Source organism: Podarcis liolepis, assembly GCF_965112155.1.
Source record: "Podarcis liolepis genome assembly, chromosome: 14".
In the NCBI taxonomy this organism is placed as follows: domain Eukaryota; kingdom Metazoa; phylum Chordata; class Lepidosauria; order Squamata; family Lacertidae; genus Podarcis; species Podarcis liolepis.
The window spans coordinates 13029175-13053716 of record NC_139569.1 but is presented as its reverse complement, the minus strand read 5'-3'; the positions used below and the strand labels follow the sequence as shown (position 1 = coordinate 13053716).

Genomic DNA, 24542 nt, shown 5'->3' with positions numbered 1-24542 from the left:
CTCCTAGCAAATCTCTTAACAAACTACAGTTCCCAGGATGCTTCAGGGGATACCGTTGTTCAGAGTTGAAGTGGTATAAGAGCGCTTTAAATGTCCAGTGCGGATGTGAACTGGGTTAAACAGACTAGTCAGGGAGTACATTCTTCAAAAGTGGGGAGGCATAACAAATCAAAGTTAGGTGGCGAGATGGATCAATGAAACATATTAACCACACAAGTCAAACGTGTCTAACTTGTCATAAACCAGCACAAATGCATCTGAGAAAGGTGCAAGATGGTGAGACCCCATCTGTCCACTCAGGGGGCTCCTCCTTTGCCAGAGCTGCCTGCATCAGCTCTATCATTCCATCCACCCATGTCTGAGAAAGAGGCAAAGGAAGCAAAGCCCCTTCCATTGGCTCAGCTGCAAGCGACCCACTACCTGGATCTTCCCTTCTGGACTTAATTATTTTTTACATTTGTATACCGCTCTTCATCTCAGGAGCGGTTCACAACATAAAAATGCAAGATAAAAAACGCATAATACTTAATAAAAACAGGAACAACAAACCAATAACCACTGGCCATTCCAGCCAGGGCAACATGTAACTTCATTACGTAAAAGCAACAAAAGAGTTAGCATCTGGCCTTATTTCTTCTCTACCCTCCTCATCCGTTTTTCCTTTAGTAGCACGTCTCTTAGATTGCACGTCATTGTTATCGAATGAAAAGCACCTTCACTAACAGAAACAGGTAGTATATAAAAGGAACCTATATGCAAACAAATATATAGATTTTTCTCAAAAAAAATTGGGGGAAGGGAGAAAATCTTGAGGACTATTAGGGTGTGACTGGGAAACTGGATAGGCAGTGGGATTCTACTCTATTTAATGTAGTTCGGATACTATCAACAGCAGCCATTCCCTCCAGCATGCCCTCCTTTAGAATAATACTAAATAGGGTTATTCCAAGGTGGGCATTGTGGGCCAGGCATGAGCACTGGCAGCAAACTACATTTGAAAGAAGAATGGGAAAAGCCAAAGCTCTTTGTCCATCAAAGCCCCTATCCCTGAGAAGTTCTAGATTCTCTCACATGTCACCACCACCAAAGAGGCCCCATAAAGTTTCTGCCTCTCAGCTCAACCCTATGGCTGCATTTTGCCACTAGACGCCTCTAAGGGTTGTTCTTAGGAATTGCTTCTAAAGCCAATACAGAGCTGGCAGAAACTTTGCTTTAAAGCCAATTCAGAGCTAGCAGCAAGTTCACTGTAAAGCTAATACAGAGCCAGGAGCAGATTCGCTTTAAATCCAATTTGGAGCCAGTAGCAGGTTTGCTGTAAAGCCAATTCATAGCTAGCAGTGGCTTCTCTTTACAGCCTCCCAAAGCAGAAAGCAAACCTTCTTGGAACCATCTTTTAGGAGCAGCCAGTATAAACCCAAATAAAACATCCCTCATCCACAAGCAGAAACAAAAAGAAGGAACAAATGATTTGCACAGTCCGCTGTTAGGAACTGCGTTTTCATCAACCTACCGACACTTGTTATTTTCTGGGAGGCCAGGTCCTGAAGCAAGGCTCCGATTGCCGGGTTGTGTCTGGAATACAGTTCATATCGATTAATGCCAATGTGGAATTTGAGCCAGTTTGGATAGGAATCAATTGACGTTTCTCCAGTGGGTAGAAACTCTTCGTCTTCGTTGCCTTCATTTTGCCTACCAAAATAAAATTGAACGAGAGACGGGAGAAGATTAGGTTTCCTTAAAATGCCAGCAATGCACTTTGCAACATGTCAGTGAGGGAGAGGAGAAATTGGGGAGGGGAGCAAATGGGACGGATTCCAAGCCTGGGGAGGTGCCAAGAAAAGCAATAGGTCAGGGCAGCAATTCTTAAACTCTGTTGTACTGCAGATGAGTGTTCTGGCTTGCTTGCGTTGGAAGTGCAATGGCAGAGATCATTCAATGTGTAACTTATGTGCTGATTCTGTTAGTGTTATAGTCAACTAGCCAAGAGGGGGATGAGTGGCAGTGTTGCTTAGCAGCCAGGCAGAGTGGCATGATGTTTGCTGAGATAGCAGATACTCTGATTGGCTGCATAGTTCTGAGGGAGCTTTTCCTCTGTGTATTTGGTTTCATGTCTCCCTGCTGTGTACAAGTCCTGAAGTTAAGTTGCCAGTGTGCAAAAGCTCTCTGCTTATTTCTCCTAAAATTACACACTAAACTATGCACTAAATAGTTTCATCATTAAAGGCTTGGACTCCATCTGCATTATTTAAAGAGACTTTGCTAACAACCCTCTTTGTGTGTTTTCAATTTGGACCACGTGACGTTTCAAAATTGTCTTCAAAGACACCTCTACATAAAGTGCATAATCCTATAGCACCTCACAAAGCAAAATGAAAACACTGCCAAAAATGGTCCTAAACATTAATATTTGCCAGGCCTACATAAGCAAACTCTAGGCCTTGCTTTCCTGAGTCACCTTCCCTAATAAAACAATCAACAGATGCCATGCTCTAGTTTTTCAAGGGAGAGGGGGAAAGGGGGTACAGTGGTACCTTGGGTTACAGACGCTTCAGGTTACAGACTCCGCTAACCCAGGAATAGTACCTTGAGTTAAGAACTTTGCTTCAGGATGAGAACAGAAATCGCACAGCGCTGGCACAGCGGCAGCAGGAGGCCCCATTAGCTAAAATGGTGCTTCAGGTTAAGAACAGTTTCAGGTTAAGAATGGACCTCCAGAATGAATTAAGTTCTTAACCAGAGGTACCACTTCATGACCAGAGGAGCAGAGTGTAGGGGGAGGGAACTGCAAGTCTTAGCTGGCACCAGGGGAAGACTTCAAGGGCACCACTGCGCCCATGGGTGTCACGCTGGCAACCTCTAAGTTGACCCCCAAATAAATGTGAAAGAACTTAGAAACTTCCACCTATTGTAAACAAAAATCTGCCCTTTTTCCCTTATGAGGTATCCAAGAGCCCATATAGAGTCCTTGCATAGGTTCCCTAATGGTAGGAGAAAATAACAGAGGCCAACCAGAGAATATTGAGAAGCAAAGCAGCTAGTAAGCCTGGTCTTTATTGATCTGTTGCAACAGGGTGCTCCCCTCACCCGTAGGAGAGAGGAGGAACCCAGAACAATGGCGTGCAAGGCCTTATATGGACTTTTGAAATTCCCATCCTCTCGATCAAGACCACCCCCAGAAACATTATGCATACATCACAGAAGGGGTGTAACCTAAGACCACCCCTCAGATACATCCCACCTACATCACAGAAATTTTAATGTTGTTTTTCTCCTGTCACAGTTTATCTCCTGTCTGGCAAGTTACTTGATTGGATTGCCTGGGGAGCCTGGCCATTCTTTTGCAGTGGTAAAATACTTATTTCCTGGGCCAGGTCACAGGCTCACACCTTATTCAAACAGACATATCCTTGAGATAGGATTTGTGAGGAAAGAGACAATGGGGAGGCTTTTCCAGTTTAACCTTGCAGAGAAAGGATTCGGTCAGTTTAGGAATCAAAATGGTTCCAGGTTGGTCTTCCTGTGTTGATCTATGTATGTGCAGTTATGAACATTACCATATATCTAAGACCATAAAATTCCTATCACACCACCCTGTAGATCAAGACCACCCCCAGAAACATCATACCTACATCACAGAAGGGGTGTAACCTAAGACCACTCCCCAGATACATCATACCTACATCACAGAAAAGGTGGTCTAAAACAGAAATTTGAATGTTGTTTTTCTCCTGTCTTTGTTTATCTCCTGTCTGGCAGGTTACTTGATTGGATTGCCTGGGGAGCCTGACCAGTCTTTTTGTAATGATAAATACTTAGTTCGGGGGCCATGTCACAGGCTCACACCCTATTCAAACACAGACATACCCTTAAGACAGGATTTGTGAAGGAAAAGACAACAGGGAGGCCTTTCCATTTTCCTTTGACCTTGCAGAGAAAACATTCGGTCAGTTTGGGACAGTTTGGGAATCAAAATGGTTCCAGGTTGGTCTTCCTGTGCTGATCTATGTACGTGCTTGGTTGGTACACGTATGAACATTTAACATATATCTAAGACTTCAAAATTCCTATCACACACCCCATCCCAAGAAGAATGGTTTGGTCTTCAGGAGATGTTCTCTCTCCACCCCTCATGACATGCCCCCCCCAAAAAAACTGATTTACCTATCTCAGGGGTGTCCAAATTTTTTTCAAAGAGGGCCAGATTTGATGAAGTGAACATGCGTGAGGGCCAACCAACGTTGTTGAGCTTTTTTTAGGATTGAAGTTGTTGAGCTTTTTTCTTTTTTTAGGATTTTACCCCAGGAAATAAACAGCCACAGGGGCTGGATTAGGCCCCCAAAACGGACGTTGGACATGCCTGACCTATTTCATTCCAATATGAATTGATCCCAAGGAAGGAAGACTTTTTTAAAAAAGAGGGATGTGAAGTTACAAAAACCATCCATCTTGGTTGTCTGCCAGAGCAGGTATAACATACCACAATGCAACAGAGCTGTGTCAGTACATTGGGAAGGGGGGAGCGGCTGGGTTAAGAATCACCTGCTCATGTTGGCAAGTGTGGCATCCACAGAGGAAATTCAAAAACGCCTTTTCAGTATTGTTATGGAAATTACGGAGGGCGGCAGCCACATCTTTAAAGTTGTTAAATGTTACAAATATTATGCTTCAATGTATCCTTTCGACTTGGCAGCTCAGGGAAGTCACCTAGCTTTAACAATCATATAAAATCAATTCCTTTGCCAGTTTCCTCCATTCCAACACTATTTTGCCCTTGAAAAATAGGGACTCCAGGAAGTGCCCAGAGGTGACAATTGCTGAGCTGATTGTTGGCCAAGGAAAGCCTAATCCCATCACCAGACTTGCCAAGGGGTCCTGACATGCAAAGGGAGTTTCTATTGTACTTTGGGTGGTGGGACTTCAGAGCTGTTTGCCTATGGTAATCTTATACCTGGGTCTTGCCCTGACATGTTTGCCAAGGTTAAACTAGTGTAACCCCTGTCTAAAAAGGTAAAGGGACCCCTGACTATTAGGTCCAGTCGTGACTGACTCTGGGGTTGCGGCGCTCATCTCGCTTTATTGGCCGAGGGAGCAGCTTCTGGCAAACCAGAGCAGCGCACGGAAACGCCGTTTACCTTCCTGCCGGAGTGGTACCTATTTATCTACTTGCACTTGGATGTGCTTTTGAACTGCTAGGTTGGCAGGAGCAGGGACCAAGCAACGGAAGCTCACCCCGTCATGGGGATTCGAACCGCCGACCTTCTGATCAAACCACCAACCTTCTGATTGGCAAGTCCTAGGCTCTGTGGTTTAACCCACAGCACCACCTGCGTCCCAACCCCTGTCTACCCCTCCCCTTTTTGCAACATGTCAGTGATGTATCAATGATGTATCAATGATGCTGTACAAACTGTATTCTGGGATATGGTGGGAAAGTTTCAAAAGTCATTGTCACCCCATCCTCGGGATTCAAAATTCCTCTTTGAACCTGTTGCACAATAAACTTTGGTCTACAGCTATTTGCTCCGGTTGGTGGCTGGACCCCTTCCTTTATTCTTCAGGGACCCACGGGCTCTGCCCGACGAGCTGGGTGACTGAGCAGCCTCACACCTAGATTTTTCCATAACAGTATGAAGCAATAGCTGAAGACTGCAGAGTTATCAAGCTGCCATTTAGGACATGAAGATAACTCAAAACTCTCAGGGATAGAGGGGGGAAATCCCCATTAAGCAATCCATACTTGCAAATGGTTTTTCTTTGTGACCTTTGATGCTGATTCTCCTGTTTGCAAGAGGAGTTAATATTCTACAGGACAGCTCTCACATCCCTTTTCCCACTTTATATGTGTGTTTAACTTTGTTAGCTTTCAGGAGGGGGAGAGGATCTGGCATGTGGGGTTTCGACATTTCATTTTATTCCCTGGGAAAGCTCCCACCCTGCTTCCGCCTTGCCAAAGGCTCTCCAAGGCAGCTTATGGGCAAATTTTGAAACTGACTAAATATGCCATCAAGACAACGAAAGAGTAACACGGAAAGTGTAAAACACTTGGTAGCAAGTAGCATCTTGGCAGCAGAACTTGCAGCTAGTGACCAGAGCAAATTCATTGGTCTTCCTCTGTTTAGCTCCTGCTGCCATTTCCCTCACATCTCCAATTTTAAATTGTAAGCTCAACAGGGCAGGAACCTAGCCTCTTGTATGGTGCAAAGCACAATGCGCATTGAGGGTGCTGGGCAGATCCATAATAATTACGATAAATGTCTGCTTAACTTTCGTCCACTCTCAAAACAAACAAACAGCAATGTTTTGGAGGTGTTTTTAGTACTTTCATGAGATTTCCGGTGTATTTTGGGGGAGATTTTGGGCTCCAGAAAACATTTTGTGTCTTGTGCTTTCAGATCAGGTTTGCATGGCAAAACCAGAGCCAGAAAGCACTTGTTCAGTGGAGACAGAATTGTTCTGTGCAGTAAGTGGATGCCTCTGCTCTGCCCCTGGATCTGAATAAGCAACCCAATTTCAGATCCTTTAATAAGCCATTATTTTCATTTTCAATTACAAACAACAAAAGGTTAAAAGTGTTACAAAACGAGAGTAAAATACTGTAAACTGTCTAGGAAAAAACCACCTACATTTCAAGAGAAAACTAACATTAACATTTGGGGGGAAGGGTGTTTCTCAGCCCATTAAGAAACCTGCAACATAACTGTCCTTGTTCCTCAAACAATATTATATGGTTCATGCCAAGTTGTGTAAGAGCTTGCCCACTTAATTCAGCTAAGCCACAATTCATGAAACCCATGGGCCAAATGCAATCCTTTGGCCCTTCCTCCCTGACTCACATGACTCCCCCCAGGTCACACACTTCGCAAACCACACCTCTCACCAGCCTTGTTTTGCAGCCTCAAGTGTTTTTGCCTGGCTGGAATTTGTCCTTGCACTCTGAAAATGCTTCATGCTTGCCTGGATAGAATAGAGAGGGGTGTGTGTATGTAGAAATTAGCCTACAACACAAAGATAGAAATAACAGTAGTTGCTCCGCCCACTTTTGCCTCTGACCCCACCCACCCCTGGCATGTGGCCCCTGAAAGGTTGCTCAGGCAGAAATGTGGCCCTCGGGCTGCTACAGTTCCCCACCCCTGCCTGAGGTGCAAGAACCTTGTTCTGCCCTGTGACGCAGTCTCAGATTACCGATACACGTATGCAGGGAGACAGGCTATCTGGTCAGAAGGTTTTGGAAGGCAATTGTGCTACTTTATTGTTTGTTCTTACTACACGGCAGAGCGAGAGTGAGATGGGTATTTCAGATAGATGCAAAGTCAAAAGGGAATTTCTCCATTCATAGCAGCACCTCCTGTTTATTCCTATTAGGTTCAGGCAGGAGCAATCGCCAGTAAATTGTTGCCTTTACTTACAGGGTTTCAAATTTTGCAAATCCATAGGCAACACAAAGCAATGACTGTCTTCTAAGAAGTCAATGCCATTGAACTCAGTGGGACTTACTCCCCGGTGTGTGGTGGCAGCCCAAGTACAGGCATAAAGAATAAATATTTTTTAAAAAAATAAAAACAGGGAATTAAGTTTAATGATAAAAAGCACCTTGCATACTGTCAGTTAACACACAAATACACACACATCAACTCTGTGTTTGGATTTAAAAGTGCAGGTAAATAACTTATAATGTTATCTTGTTTCGGTCCCTCTTGGCACAGTCGTAAGCCCTTTCTCAACTGCTGAGCAAATCAAACAGTTCCCCGAATGACAGCATTTCAAAGCTTAGAAGCAACAATGTCATAACCTTTAAAAAGTAAGCTGAATTGCAGGTGCTCTAGATGGAAAAGTGTGACAGGAATTCTCTCGCATAACTAAACCAGCACATTTTCTGTACAATATATTGGAAACACACACACACACACATACCCCAGAACTGTGATAGAAAACTTGCTAAAAGAAGATGTGATCGCTATGATCTATAGAAGCTGGAGCCCCCCAATGTTAAAAGATATTTGACTGAATATAAGGAATACAAGTGGACTTGTAAAAAAAAAATGTTACTGTTCAGGATGTTGGCCAGCCAGCTACCTGTGGTCCATTTCCAGGCTACTCCATTGCGTTCTATTCCAATCCCTTCCTATAACAGCCAGTCAGCATTCTGTAGCCACTAAGCTTGATTAGCCTTCATTGAGCTGTTGGTCTCAGGGTGTCTGTCTGTCTGTCTGTCTGTCTGTCTCTCTCTCTCTCTCTCCCTCTCTCTCTCTCTCTCTCTCTCTCACACACACACACACACCTTTGCCATATTGGTCCAAATCCAAGCCACCCCTGAATATATGCCCTTAACATGAGATTGCTTTGAAAAGAAATATATATACAATCAATCTCCATTGGTTTTTGCAATATAAAAACAACATGTGCAACTCCTGACTTGTCTCACAATGAATAACTCACCCAACACCACCCAGGTTGATCCTTTTACTAAAACGACTAAGTATACAAAAGTTCCTCATGGTTCCTGAGGTCTCATCTTAAATCACAGCTTCTCCACCTGGAAGAACTTGGGTTCCATAATACCCAGGTTTGGTGCCTATATGTAGACACGCATACCCCCTAAAGGGTTTTGTTGTTGATGATGATGATATGGAAAATATTGGAGTTCCCCTTGACCATGCTGACACCCCCACTTTTTGCATTAGGAAGGATGCCTTGGTAAGGATGCCTTGAAGAAAGAGTTCTCCACCAGGGGAGAAGTTGATTTGATATCCCTGCCAAAATTGACTCTGAGCTAATTCTTCAGTGGCGCACTTTTGGGATGACATAAGTAAAAAAAAACCTGATCCTTTTCCCTTATGGGGTACCCAAGAGCCCATATAGAGTCCTTTTGTAGGTTATGTATTAGTACGAGAAAATAACAGAGACCAACCAGAGAATATTGAGAAGCAAAGCAGCTAGTAAGCCTGATCTTTATTAAACTGTTACAACAGGGTGCTACCCCACACACAGGAGAGAGGAGGAGGACCCAGAGCCATGCATGCAAGCCCTTATACTGTATGGACATTTTAAATTGCCCACCCTAGAGTCTAAGACCACCCCCAGAAACATCATACATACATCACAGAAGGGGTGGAGCCCAAGACCACCACCCAGATACATCATTCCTATATCACAGAAAAGGCGGTCTACAACAGAAATCTGAGTGCGTTGTTTATCTCCTGTCTGGCAAGTTACCTGATTGCATTATCTGGGTCTTGGCCACTCTTTTGTTATTATAACTACTTAATTCCTGAATCTAGGTCACAGGTCACACCCTGTTCATATCTTGAATGTGCCCTTAAGACAGGATTTGTGAGGAAAGAGGCAATGGGGAGGTTTCCCACCTTGACCTTGCAGAGAAATATTTGAGGTCAATTTGTTCAGGACCTAATCTGTGGGGTTTCAGACATGTGGTTTATATATACAGTTATGAACACACACACACACACACACACACACACACACACACACGAACTTAAAATTATTATAACAGGATAATGATTTTTATTTATTTCTTAAAGGTGTCTTTCATCCAGTTCTGAGCTTTCAGGCTGAACTGGTTACAGTCCTACCCGTGAGTACTCACAAGTACGTCCTACCAGATTCAATGCTCCCAGAGATAAATGGTATTCAGATTGCAGCCTTCACTAGCAATAGGCCTTATGAGGAACATGAAAATAGAAGAAGAACTCTGCTGGATCATGCCAAGGCGCATCCCATCCAGCAGTCTGTTTCCACAATGTCCAACCCCTAGGAAGCCAGCAGGCGGAATCTGAGTCCCATATCGTTCTCTCCCTATTTGCAATTCCCAGAAGCTGGAATTCAGAAGCCAGTAGAGGTAGAGCATGGCCCTCCTGGTCCAACTGGAGGATCCCTAGATCCCTTTTCATGTGTGATGAGAGGAAAAGGGAGAAGAAGAGGGTTCAGCGCCTTCATCCTGCCCTTCCTGAGGGAGTCTGCCTAGAGACCTCATTACTATCATTTAGGCGCCAGGCAAAAAACATTCCTGTTTTCCCAGGCTTTGAAGAACTGCTAATGTAAGCGTTCCGAAACTCAGAGCCGTTTGATTTTACCATCTGCTTAAATTGGCTGTTGCTGCTTTAGGTTTGTTTTTAATTTGCTGCATTAGGGTTTTTTTGTAGGCTTTCTGTTATATTATGCCGGGCATTTGGGTGCAACCCAGCTTGCAGAAGAGGGGTTTTGCATGGGGTTAAAACAAACAAAAGTTGGGGACCACGGTCCCAGACTATCCCTGTACTTTTAATCCCTCTCTCTTTGATATTAGAATAAAAAAAATTCCTTCCAGTAGCACCTTAAAGACCAACTTAGTTAGTTCTTGGTATGATCTTTCGTGTGCATGCACACTTCTTCAGATACACTGAAACAGAAGTTGCCAGATCCTTCTATATAGTGAGAAGGTATTACCCTTCTGAGTAATACCCCTCCCCACCTTCTCACTATATAGAAGGATCTGGCAACTTCTGTTTCAGTGTATCTGAAGAAGTGTGCATGCACGCGAAAGCTCATACCAAGAACTAACTTAGTTGGTCTTTAAGGTGCTACTGGAAGGAATTTTTTTATTTTGACTATGGCAGACCAACACGACTACCTATCTGTCACTGATATTAGAATGATATTCTCAGGTAGCACCCTGTTTTCCTCCTCCTCCTCCTTCCCCCCCTCTCTCTGTCTCTCCCCCTCCCTGAGAGAACAAGGGAGTAAGCATGGTTGCCTTGTTCTTGTCTAGTTCAAGGAATTCTAGAGTTGGAAGGAACCCTAGGGGTCGTCAAGTCAACCCCCTGCAATGTAGGAATCTCAACTAAAACAGCCAAGACAGATGGCCACCCAACCTCTAAAACTAGACACCTTTTCTGTCCAAGTTATTTATTGCCTACAATAAACAACTTTATTTTACTTTTTACGTGCAGGCATTTATGTGTATGTGTGTGACTGCAATGAACAAAATCTACTCTCTAACCAAGATTCACTAGTTTAAGTGCTACTCACTCTGTGTACTAAAAGGGTTCCAACAGGTAATAAACCTTGTTATCCTATTAAATCGTTTATTTTCAATGGTACTTTCCCCCCCTGTAGACCAGCCTGGGAACAACAACAAACAAACATCTATGTTGAAGAAGGTGCAGGATATAAATGATGGAAATAAATAATTAGGGTCCAGATGAGAGGGCAACGATGGTTTTTACGAGTTGCACAGCAAAGGGATGGGCGTGGGGAATATCCATTGCAGTTTCAACACACATACCAACCACAAAGAATTACGATGGGCAAAGCCACACAGGGCAAAATCCTCCCATCTGGCCATCATCTCAGGCTGTATGCACTTGCGGGTATGCCTTCTTGAAATCAGCTGGATCTAAGTAGACATGTTTAGGCTTGCATCTTTAAAGGCCTTCTCAGCTGCAACACTTCACCTATTGACACTACCTTATACAGACCATCGGGTCCACTTATCCAATGACCAGCCCGGCTCTCCAGAATTTCAGAGGGGGGACATTCCTAATCCTACCTGGAGATGCCAGAGACTGGATCTGGGGGGTTTCTGCATGCAAAGCAGTTGCTGTACAGCTGATCTGGGGATGAAAGAGGGTTAGGGGCAGGGCTGGATTTGGGTTTGATGAGGCCCTAAGCTACTGGAGGTAATGGGGCCCTTCATATGTCCAGCTGTCCTTTGTCGACAACAAATTGTCACTGTTTTTCGTGTTGAATATATGCTACATGGTACTTTATGGACCTAATAGGTATCTAAAGCCATTTGAACATGTTGCCATGCAACCAGTCCATGCAGAATGTAGGCACCCTATATATAGAAATGAGCAAACCAGTGATATTTTAGGGAGCAGGCTAGCAGGCGGGGTCCATGACTTACATCATAGGAGCCTACACAACACAAAACACTGTTGCTGTATGTAGATTGTATTTTATTTGTTTTTTCTCTTATATTTGGGAAATGTACATTCAGGTTTTTTTCCTTTAAATTTTTTGGGGGTCCCCAAAGAGAGTGGGGCCCTAAACTATAGCTTGTTTAAAGTAAAGGTAAAGGGCCCCCTGACCATTAGGTCCAGTTGTGGCTGACTCTGGGGTTGCGGCGCACATCTCACTTTATAGGCCGAGGGAGCCGGCGTACAGCTTCCGGGTCATGTGGCCAGCATGACTAAGCTGCTTCTGGCGAACCAGAGAAGCACACGGAAACGCCATTTACCTTCCCACCGGAGCGTTACCTATTGATCTACTTGCACTTTGACGTGCTTTCGAACTGCTAGGTTGGCAGGAGCAGGGGCCGAGCAACAGGAGCTCACCCTGTCACGGGGATTTGAACCGCCAACCTTCTGATTGGCAAGTCCTAGGCTCTGTGGTTTAGCCCACAGCGCCACCCACGTCCCTTAGCTTATATATAAATCCGGCACTGGTTGGGAGCCTCGTCTAGTGGGCACCAGGCTGAGGAAAGCTGCTGTAAAAGGGTGAAGGTGGCATCCTTGGGACTTTGCATCCAATGTGGAGGGGGAGAGGAGATAAATAAGCAAGCTGCCTCAATATATAATGCACCTACAAGAACAGGGACATGCAGTGAAATAAGAAATGTATATGACACCACCTTGAGCTCATTGGAGGACAGATGGGAAAGATATGTAACAGATGCATGTATCAAAGGCCCTGCCATTTTAAGGGACAATATGAGGAGAGCAGGAGTCCAGAGAGGAGTTAAGAAAAGAGCCTGCCTACCTGGCCTTGTATATCCAAGAAGTCATCCCTCTGTATTGAGGGAAAGGGGGACTAGTTCAATCAGAAAAAAGGACCCAGCAATTGCCTCTAGCAATATAAAAAGAAAATTTAAAAAATTCCTTCCAGTAGCACCTTAAAGACCAACTAAGTTTGTTATTGGTATGAGCTTTTGTGTGCACGCACACCTCTTCAGATACGCTGAAACAGAAGTCACCAGACCCTTATATATAGTGAGAGGGTGGGGAGGGGTATTACTCAGAAGGGTGATGGGAATGGGAGATTGGCTGATAGGTGTGGTAAATCTGTAGCTGTCTTATTACAAAAGAATTTCAGAAATAGACTGGAAAGAGAAGTTGCTGAATTGCAACTCATTACCAAACTTAAAACCATGGAGAGACCTGGTCTGAATAGAGACACTGGATTCTTATCTCATTATACATGATAAAGCTGTTTTTAGCCATCTCACCCCTTGCTTTTTCCCGTAAGACCAACTAACAATCGTCAACAGGTTTACCACACCTATCAGCCAATCTCCCATTCCCACCACCCTTCTGAGTAATACCCCTCCCCACCCTCTCACTATATATAAGGGTCTGGTGACTTCTGTTTCAGCGTATCTGTGCATGCACACGAAAGCTCATACCAATAACAAACATAGTTGGTCTCTAAGGTGCTACTGGAAGGAATTTTTTTATTTACTTTTGACTACGGCAGACTAACACGGCTACCTACCTGTACAATAAAAATATTATCCACCCGTATTCATTTTTTATGAATGCATTGTTTAACAGCAGGGAAGGGACAATCCTGAATGAGGCCACAAAAGGAGGAAGGAGACAGCTCACACCTTTTGTTATATATCTATGTCTTTGGGGCTACAATTTAGCACATGACATTTGCATATACAAAAAGGGTGTCTTTGTTGGGTGGAGTGTAAATGGACAAATTACTTTTGTCGGGAGAGAGAATGGAAACTTGCACCTTACCCAGTAGGATCTCTGACTCTTTCAGGGACAATAAAAAAGAGAGCCTGTGTGGTATTGTGGTTAGAGTGTCCGACTAGCATATGAGACCAAGGTTCGAATCTCCACTCGGCTATGAAGCTCACTGGGTGAGCTTGGGCCCGTCACTCACTCTCAGCCTAACCTACCTCAGAGGGTTGTAGTGAGGAAGAAACGGGGAGGTGGAGATCTAAAGGCATCACGTTGAGCTCCTTGAAGGAACAAGTGGGTTATAAATGCAGTAAGCAAAGCATCAAATGGATGTCTGAATACCAGCCTCTAGAAATCACAAAGGGGGCGGGAAGAGTATTCTTTCACTCAGCTCTCGCTCTCAGGCTACCCATAGGTTTCTGGCTGGCCACAGTGAGAACAGGATGCGACTTTGGCCTGATCCAGCTCCTAATACTCTTATTCAGAGATGGACCCTAGAATTCAACATTGAGGGGATTTGCACTTCCTTTTATCTTTATGACAACAACTCCTAAGGGGTGGGAAGAGTTTTTGCAAACAGTGTTTAGACCACCTGCAATTCTTTCAGCTTTGGAAGTTAGCAGTGCAGCCCTACACATGTCTATCCAAAGGGGCTCACTCTTAGTGAGTATAGGAATACAGCAGTAGTGTCCAAACCTTTTTCAAAGAGGGCCAGATTTGATGAAGTGGAGGGCCATGAGGGCTGACCAAAGTTGTTGACCTTTTTTAGGATTGAAGATTTTTGGGGATTTTACCCCAGTAAATAAACTGCCACAGGGGACAGATTAAACCGACCAGTGGGCCAGATTAGGCCCCCAAAATGGACTTTGGACATGCCTGGACTACAGGATCAATCAGCAAATGACCAGAGTGTGAAAGGTAAGAGCATATGAACTCTGCTGGATCAGACCAACGGCCCATTTAGTCCACATCCTGTTCTCAAAGTGGCCACCTACATGTCTGTGGAAAACTCACAAGTGGGACCAGAGTTCAAGAGCACTTTCCCTACTCCGATGGTTTCCAACAACTGGTATTCAGAAGCATTAATGTCTCTGACTGTGGTGGCAGAGTATAACAGTCTTGGCCAGTAGCCATCAATAGCCTTCCCCTCCACTGACTCGAATAATCCTCTTTGAAAGCCACCCAAATCGGTGGCCATCACTGCTTCCTGTGGGAACAATATCTAGTGGTGTCACCAAATATCTGGAAAATGGGATCTAGTATAGTAGTGGTCAGTGTTAGAAACAGATATGAAAGCTAGGAGCTGAATAGCATCTTAAACCTAGGTTATGGGCACAACTACGGAATGTCTAGGCACTCTTTTTTATAAGAATACAGAGCTGAAATATGAATGAACTGCAGCTAAAATATTATGCTCATTTTTCACATGTTCTAGTCCTTCCCCTGCCCACCTCACTAATATGCTTCAAGAGGGTCTCTTCTCCAATCTTCAGAGAGTAGCTGGAAGTAGGGAGGCAGAAAAAAGGTCCTCCTTTCCTTCCACTCTGCAGTTTTAATCTGAAATCTTAGGCGCAATACTGCACCCAGGGCTCAGAAACGGCTCACGCTAATGAAATTCCCTGTTGCAAAATGTGCCTAGAACAATGGGAGTTTCGAACACTGGAAGTGGTAGTAGTGGCAGTGGGCGAGGATGTCAGCATGGTTATCTCAAATTCTCTGCATCCTGCCAGGGTGTGTCTGGGCTTAAATCTGCAGGAGTTCCCTCAGCAGTTCAAATTATTGGACAATATACTAAGATCTTCATCCCTGGGGTTGTTTTTTTTTAAAAAAAAGAGAAAGTGGGAAGACAGAAGCCTGAAAAGATAGGGAGGGGGGGGAGAGAGAAAGACACACCTTTTTTCTAACATACCTGGTTCTCTTCAAGAACCTACTACTAGCACAATCCTGTACATGTCTACTCAGAAGTAAATCCCACTATGGTTGGTGGGGCTTATTTCCAGGTAAAACAGCCGTTTAAGCTAGAGACACATCCTATATAATTAAAAGTAAGCAATTCATTCAGCAGTTCCAGCAAAGGGTTGGAGGTGAGTAGATTATACACTGACAAAGGCAGTGGAGAACCGAGATGGGATTGGACATACTTCCTATTTCACCATCACATCTATGGTGGATGAGATTAGCAGGCTCCATTCACACAACTCCTTGTTGTTTTTTAAGAAAGGTTCCTGGGAAGGGAAGGCTGGCTGTGGTGGAAGTCGTAACATCTATCCAGTTCCTCTTGCTGTGGTGAATTAAATCTGGCACCTCCACTGAAATAAAATCCTCCAAATTCTATTTTCTCTACCTAACAAGGGGTAAACATGGGCTGGGGGATCACTGACAGGTGGAAAGACCATGAATATCCTTCTTCTGATTCCTAGTTATTTGTCTTTTGGGTAGATTAACTCTGCAAACCCATTTCAGCTCAGATGAAACAATCTAACAACCTTCTTCTCAGTGACAGGATTCCTAAATAACACTGTATCTCACCTTCCTTTTTGGGGAGAAGGGTAACAATTCTGATTGCACATAGGCAGAGAGACACTGAGGACTAATCAGGAAGTTCAAAGTGGTATTTTAAAAGACATTAGTTTGTGTTATTTTTGAAAGACCCACTACCCATTATCTGTTGTTTGAAGGGTGGGGGGGGCAGTACCAGTGGGAGAATCATTGAGAGTGAGAAGAAGACATGGCAATTCTGCCTCTTCAGTTTTTGGTTGGGTGGGCAAGACATCTCCGGGTGCTATCTTTAAAGGAAAACATTGCCATTTTGCCCCTGAGATCCTTATCTATTTCCACAGTGGAGGCGGGGTGGGTGGGAATCAAAGAAGGGGTTTAACATAAACCAAAGCTACCTTTCACAACACACAGTGCTCTCTTAGAAACATTATCTCAGTGTTATTTATTTGGGGGGAGGGGAGGTCAACCAAGACTTCTCCATTTTTACAACAGCTGGAGAAGAGAAATATCTTCCACAGGAACAACTTACTGAGAAAGCAGCATCATAGAATGCACTCTGGTTTGTTTGTTTTTTGGAAGGGTGACAGTCAGTAAAATATTTGTATTTGTTAATGTTAGCCTTGGCATCAATAACTGCAAAACTAGGAGCAGAAGAGAGAGAGAGAGAGACCAGCCATTGCTATCTCAGGACATCTTATCTAGTTTAAGAAGGGAGTGTCAATCACTATAAGACTCTTATGGGGGGGGTATTAACTACTGCAAGAATCTTACCTATATATTTTAGGTTTGAAGGGAGGAGAAAATCAGAAGGGGTGGCATCAGCTGATGCTGTTACAGAACTCAGCTGTCTCTTATATTTTTGTAGGGTGTGTGAGGCCTTTAAAAAAATATATTAAGGGGGGCTGGTGGTAGCCAATGCAAGACTTGTCCAATTTTTTTTCATAAGGGAGGAAGATTTCTGAAATGTTATCACTGCTACTACGACTTCTGCACTGTATTCTTGGGCTGGGGGTGGGGAGAGCAGTAAAAGTCAAGAGGAGGCTCGTATCCATTTTTGTTAAGGAAGGAGCTGGTAATTTTTGGAAGGAGCTGAGGAGTCCTAGGGGGCAACATCAATGCTCTTAGAAAGCCCCATTCCCTGTTTTATTTACAGGGTGGGTGGGCAGCCTGTCAATGTAAGATTCTCTTTTCCCTCTCTTCAAGAAGGGAAGGCAAGAACCAGCAAGGTGGTACCGCCAACATCAGCTAATACTTTCTGCCCCCTTCCCTCTATGCTGCTGCTACTGAAGTATATGGGGGGGGGGGCTTGTCAGCCCATGCAAGCTTCTCTTCCAGTCTTCAGGCAGGGAAGGGGGAGATATTAAACTCTGAGGGTGGAGAAGGAGCAACAGCACCAGCTGACTCCTTCCCTGTTGTAATTTTAGGGGACAGAAGAGAATCAAGCAACGCTGCCTGTTCTTCGGCAGAGAACCAGAAGGGGCAAAGACTCCCCACTCTATTTAATTGGGGGGGGGGGCAGAGAATCGCTCAATGCAAGAATCTGAACGGGCAAAGAAAGACGCCGGTGCGGAAGGGGTGGGGGGCGCAGAGAATCAATTAGGACAAGGCTCTTTAAGGATTGCTCCTAAGCCGAGAATCCGAAAGGGCCGCTTCAGGCAACGCTCCCTTAGACACCCCCCCCTCCTCTATTTTGGACGGCGCGGTGGGGCGTTACCTAAAGCCAAAGCCACTTCTCTCCTCCCCATCCCCCAACCCCAATTCAGTGGGGAAGCTAGCCGGGGTGGTTTTTTTGCCCCGGGTGAAGCCTCCAAAGGGGCGCTATTGAGACTCCCAGCCTGTGTGTGCGTGCGCGCAAATGCGCACGGAGAGTGTACCAACCTGGTTTTTTGCCCCGGGTGAAAGAAAGCCTAGTTTCACTCCTACCGTACACCCCCCCACACACTCCTCTATTTTCGACGGCGGGGCGTTTTCCAAAGCCTCTCCCCCCCCACCCCAGCAATCCCCCAACTCACCATTCCTGATTCTCCGCCGCTTTGGGGTTGAATCGGATGTCGCTGTTGACGCTGAACAGGACGTCCTGGTCTCCCAGCGGCGGGACGGGCAGCTTGTACAGCGGGTGCTCGAAGAGAGCCGCCAGCTTGGAGAAATACGCGCCTTCCTCGTCCTCGTCCTCGTAGCCCGGCTGCTGGCGAGGCCGGTGGCCTCCCAGGCGGTTCCCCGGCTGCTGCTGCTGCTGCTGCTGCCTCCTCTTGCTCGGCTGGCCGTGGCGCAGCTCCCCATCTTGGATGAGCGCTTTCTGGGTCAGATCCGGCCCCTTTGGCTGCTGCTTCTCCTGCTGCGCGCGCTTGAAGGCTTCGGCCCGCTCCGAGGCGCCTTTCTCCAGCGAGTGCGAGCTCACGTTGGAGCTGGGGTCGCTGCTGAAGTCCTGCAGGATCCGCAGCGTGTGCTTGCTAGGCCAGCCCGGGGCTGCAGCGGCAGCCTCCGAGGCGCCGGCCCTCTCCGCCGGCGCTGCTGCAGCCGCTTGCTGCTGCTGTTGCTCGGGTAGCTCCGGAGCCGGCGCCCAGCCCCGCGCGCCTTCCTTCTCCCCGGCTCGGCTGGCTGCAGCGGCGGCCGCGGCGTGCGAGCAAGAGCAGCCCGCGTTGGCGCTGCCTCCTCCGGCTCCGCCAGCGCCTCCTCTGCCGTCTCCGGCTCCGTCGCCGCCCGCCGCCCGCTTCTCCAGCTTGGGCAGCAGGTCGATCATGATATGCATGGTGCAGGCGATGAGGAACACCATCAGGATAAGGATCCGGAATTTGCGCACCAAAATCATCTTCATGGCTCGGTTGGAAAGGAGGAGGAAATAAATAAATATATATATATTGGGGGTTAATTTGGAAATAAATATATGAAGGGACCCCAGCCAGGTGGGAAGAAAGGCTGGCTGGAGTTGAGTGGGCTTTTTCACAGAAAAAGAAACGCAAAAGCGTCGGGACTTCCCGGTCCGGTCCAGCCAGTCATTTCCAGAAATAAATGAATCGGTTTTTCTTTACCCCCGCACCAGGCAAGTCTTTTTAAAACCGAGGAGCAGCCGGCGACGGAAGCAGCAGCATCGCGATCTGTAGAGTTGCAAATTAAATCTTTTTTTTTTTTTTTAAAGTCCTCGGAGCACCCCACGATCGGACGGGTTAAATGCAGGAAGGGGTCAAAACAGATGCAAAAAATAAAGAGAGAGTCGGATGTTGGACGTGACCTCCCCGAATGCACACAACATCGGCCTCTTTTTGCCTTTGGGGGGGAAAGGGAGGGAGAAAGAAGCCAAGGGAAATAAAGGCAAAGAAATCAGCAGCATTTAAAAAGAATTAAATTAAAAAGGTAAAAGGAGGGGGGTGGATGACGAGATTTCAGAAAAGGACCATAAGAGAGGGGGTGATGGTGGAGAAGGAATCAGCCCATTATTTTTCTGGTCCTCTGTTCGAGCTTTTCCTACCCGGTTCTCTGCAAAACGAGCGAGGCTGCTGCTGGAAAAAGGCAGGAGGCGAAAATCTTCCTGCCTTCTCTCCCTCTCTCTCCTCTGGCCGTTTTCTCTTCGCTCTCTCGCTCTCTCCCTCTCTGCGCGACTGTTTCAAAACATTGGCTGGACGCTGGTTTTTTTCTTTAACATGTTTCTTTCCGGAGCTTCCTTCCAGCGCTTGGGCGAGAGCGATCGGCTCATCCAGGAATTGGGTAGCGAGAGGAGGGGGGGGGGGTGTTTGAAAGGACAGAGGTTTTCTCTTAAAAAATAAATCAGTGCAGGAGAAAAAAGAAAACCCGCACTATATATAAGAAAAATGCAATACTGTCATTTGCTCCAAAGAGGAAGGGGGAGAGATAAAGAAATAGTAACCTCCCAGTTGACCCAAAATAGAGAATTTAAATAGGGTGGTGCGGGGGGGGGGTGGCGAATTAGAAGGGGGGGGGATAAAAGATCTATAGAAGCATCACATTCAATAGCAGTCCTTCTTGGAGCAAGGCAGCAGCTGGGGTTGTATCCGCGCTGGGCTGTGCGGATCTGCTTTTCGTGGGGAAGAAGAGGAAGGGGGTAAATAAATGTGAAAAGGCAAAAAAGGAAAAGGGGGAGGAGGAGGGAGAGAGAGCGCGCTCGGGGGGAGCGTTTGGCAGGTGCAGCGCGATTCCCCCCTCGGAGCCACACTGAATGCAGCGGATTGGCTGGCCGAGTGAGGAGGAGGCAGCGCCGGCCTTCGGTGGGTGTGTTAAAATATTATGAGCAAGCCATCCACCCAGACGTCATAGTTAAGAGATTGGCTAAATAAATGCTACAGTGATAGTAACAGGAAAACCTCAGCCCAAAAGCTGTCTCTCTCTCCTTTCCCCCCAGTATCTCTCTCATTTTTACTGCAGATCCAACTAGGGCAAAAAGAGGGCGTCTTTTTCTCAAAGGTTTGAGGAGGGGAAGGCCTGGTAGCAGGGGAGAAAGAGAGAGAGAGAGGGGAAAGGAAGAAAATCTATGATTGCAAAGTATGAGGGCAGTCTGGCTGCGTCGGATCAGAGGGACTTGAATTATTATTTTAATATTTTTTTTTGCTGTTGTCATCGTCTGCATTACACAGAGCACATTTCGCAAATGAGACGCAAAGGAGAAGTGCATCTGGCTCCTTTTGCAAGGTCATTATTTTGGTTTGGGTTTTGTTTTTTACAGAGGGATGAGAGATGCACACAGGGTGTGTGTGTGCGCGCGTGTTTAATGCAAAAATAATCAATCCATAAATGCACACGTAATTGCTCCCAGAGCAGCTCTCCAGGGTTAAGTAGGCACACCAGGCCAGATTTTATTGCGGTTTCTGTATGCGATGACTGCAAGACGAATCCAAAAGCCGCTGGAGTGAAACTGACTGTTGGGTCAGGAATAGCCAACGTGGTGCACTCCTGATGTTGTTGGACCCTGATTCCCATCCCAGACCCTCCAAGTGTCCCTGTTTCCCAATGGCATCCCCAGATTTACAGAAGCATTCCCAGTTTCTGATTTGATCCCAGAACACCCCGCTTTTCCTTAGGACATCCCTATTTTCATCGGAGGAATGTTGGAGGGTACGGAGTTATCCTACCCTCGAGCCGCCTAAAGGAAGCCCAGTATAAGGAAGCTTTTTGATGTTTAATGTTTTATTGTGTTTTTATATATGTTGGAGTGCCTGCAGCAACCCATTCAGATGGGTGGGGTATAAATAGTATAATAATAATAATAATAATAATAATAATAATAATAATAATAATAGAATGCAGTGGTACCTCGGGTTAAGTATTTAATTCGTTCCAGAGCTCCGTATTTAACCTGAAACTGTTCTTTACCTGAAGCACCACTTTAGCTAATGGGGCCTCTCGCTGCCGCCGCACCACCGGAGCACAATTTCTGTTCTCATCCTGAAGCAAAGTTCTTAACCTGAAGCACTATTTCTGGGTTAGCAGAGTCTGTAACCTATAGCATATGTAACCTGAAGCATATGTAACCCGAGGTACCACTGTAAAGGTAAAGGGACCCCTGACCATTAGGTCCAGTCATGGCCGACTCTGGGGTTTCGGCGCTCATCTCGCTTTATTGGCCGAGGGAGCCGGCATACAGCTTCCGGGTCATGTGGCCAGCATGACTAAGCCGCTTCTGGCGAACCAGAGCAGCGCACAGAAACACCATTTACCTTCCCGCCAGAGTGGTATCTATTTATCTACTTGCACTTTGACATTCTTTTCGAACTGCTATGTTGGCAGGAGCAGGGACCGAGCAACGGGAGCTCACCCTGTCGCGGGGATTCGAACCGCCGACCTTCTGATCGGCAAGTCCTAGGCTCTGTGGTTTAACCCACAGCGCCACCCACGTCCCAATAATAGAATAGGATGTCCCTATTTTCATCAGAGAAATGTTGGGGGGTATGTCATCTGCTCCAGCAAGCATGTCCAATGCTCAGGGGCAATGGGAAGTGCAGTCCAGACTTTGCACATTCACCCTCTTCTGTCTATCATCCATCCAGGCAAGCAAGAACCTCTATGAGAGTCCAGGGCACATAACAGCCAGGCAAAAACCCTCAAGGAGGCTGTGATGCAAGGCCAGGGAGGGGTGTGGCTTGGGGAAAGAGGGTGTGGCCAAGAGAAAGCCCCAAGAACCAGATAGAGAGGCTTGGAGGGCTGCAATTAAGCCCCAAGGCTTAGGTTCTCCAACCATGCAATAAATGAAGATAACGTTGCAGAATAACTAATAAGTTCTTATTGGTTTTCCAATATTCCCCCAGTAATAGCCAAATTATAACAATATCAATTAATTGTAGCATAGTGGTTTAATGCCTGCAGGTCCTTGGTTGAAATGTCAGTTTAGCTTTCGACACACTGGGTTGGTCTCCCTCTGCAATGTGCGGCTAACATAAATTGCCTACTTTAATTTGTTACGGGGATTACCGAGACAATAATATATACATTGCATTTATATAGACGCCTCTGCACCCTCATCCCTTCCGATGAAGGTTTGATATGCTTTTGATGAGCAGAACTCAGTTGGGGGGTGGGGGTGGGGGTGGGGAGGAATATAACTATTTCTTTTTAGGAATTAAGCTCAATGTCTTCTCCTGTGACTTTCCCAAACTGTTTCACGCTCTCAGTTTCTGCTGTGTCAGATGAATATTACCCTTGATAATGCTTCCCCTATTATAAACACAAGGAAATAATGAGCTCTTAATGGAATTGCTTGCCATTAATATGGGTTTTTTGCTGGCTGATAAATGTAATAAAATGAACTCTTTCGTATATGGTGGCACCTATTGTGATTTATCATTACTTTTTGCCTGGAAACGGTTCCTGTTCTCTTTCTCTCTTCCTCTTTCCCCTCTGCCCCCGCATTATTGATATGAGTAGCTAATATCAGCAAGTCTGGTGTATGATCTTGTGACTGAACAACAAATATAATTACAGAAATGTAACACAGACAACCGTTTGCAACTGACTGTTGCGTGTAAGACTGACAATCAGTGTTCTTTTAAGGAGCAGAAGTTTTTTGTGGCAGGTACCTAGTAAGTACCTTATTTTGGCAGAAGTGGATGGTAGTTGCAGGAATCTTCTGTAACTTTTATTTTATTGGGGGAGGGCAGAGCTGAATGAAATTCACAGGCAACATTGCCCCTTCTGAGTCAAAGAATCCTGCCAAATTCCAAAAAGACAATTGTCATGGTTTTTCTGCTGGGGCAGCCACCACCTTGGGGAGGGAAGAATTAATCACTTAATCTTCCATGGTATTTTCAGGACAATTGGTCTGAAATTTTCAGCTATGAAAGAGGTTCCCCTGGGCAAGAAACCTGCTATGTTTCAGGCAAATCAGCCCAGTGACTTTTGCACTAGGTACCTTTAATGTGTTTTTTCTTGGGGCGGGGGTGGGGAGAGGAGGACTAGAAAGGATTCACTTCGGGATAACATCTTTCCCTCTGACTACAAGCTATACAGTGGTACCTTGGGTTACATACGCTTCAGGTTACAGACACCGCTAACCCAGAAATAGTGCTTCAGGTTAAGAACTTTGCTTCAGGATGAGAACAGAAATCACGTGGCGGCAACAGGAGGCCCCATTAGCTAAAGTGGTACCTCCGGCTAAGAACAGTTTCAGGTTAAGTACGGACCTTCGGAACAAATTAAGTACTTAACCCGAGGTACCACTGTACTTGTCAGTTACCAAAGAGGTATCCCTAGGCGTACTCCCCATTCTGATGTTCTCTCTTTCTTCACCATGGTGAGATTGCTCCAATGATAGGCTTGGGGAAATTGCTTTTAATGGGCATTTGTCTGCAGCATTTTTGGATACCTGGATCATCGAGGCGCCATGAAACAGTTCCGTGGGTGTCTGCTTTGACACACAGGCTGGTGTGTCCTGCTTCACGTCTAACAAGCCCAAAATCTCACTGGGGCACCTCACTTCTGCTTGACATTTAACTCCCTCCCCACCAAATCTGATGCACACTCCAAGCAATGAGCATTCGGGGGCAGGGGAGCCAGCTGATTCTCCTAGGTTCTGGCTAACTCCACCTATAATTCATCAAGAATCAACTCCAGCTCTCCTTTCTGATTCAAAACCACCTGCCTAGTATGCTCCCTTCAGAATTCAGAACTCAGTCTTGGATCCGCCCATGACCTCATTGATGCTGTTTTGTCTGCTTTGATTTCTAAATTGACTTCTGTCCAAGCCTTATTGATTCTGATCCCTACCCCTATCCCAAAGACTAATGTTGACAACTTGGATGATCATGGAAGTAGATGAAGCAATACCTGCCCCATTTTAGTCTCTCTCTTTGCCCATTTTGATTGCTCTGAATGAGCAGTCAGGGATTATACTGGGGTGCAATTTATTTA

General features: G+C 45.7%; 1 protein-coding gene across 1 annotated transcript in view; it reads right to left on the bottom strand.

Annotated features, from left to right (window-relative positions):
* Positions 1-20361, bottom strand: part of FAM20C (FAM20C golgi associated secretory pathway kinase) — a 98927-nt gene extending 78566 nt beyond the window's left edge. The window contains exons 1-2 of the mRNA XM_083474333.1: positions 18203-20361; positions 1511-1689 (exon numbers count right to left, since the gene is read on the bottom strand). Of these exons, the coding sequence (XP_083330459.1) occupies positions 1511-1689; positions 18203-19005 (982 nt within the window). The 5' untranslated portion in view covers positions 19006-20361. The remainder of the gene's footprint in view (positions 1-1510; positions 1690-18202) is intronic.
* Between the last annotated feature and the right edge of the window lie 4181 nt (positions 20362-24542).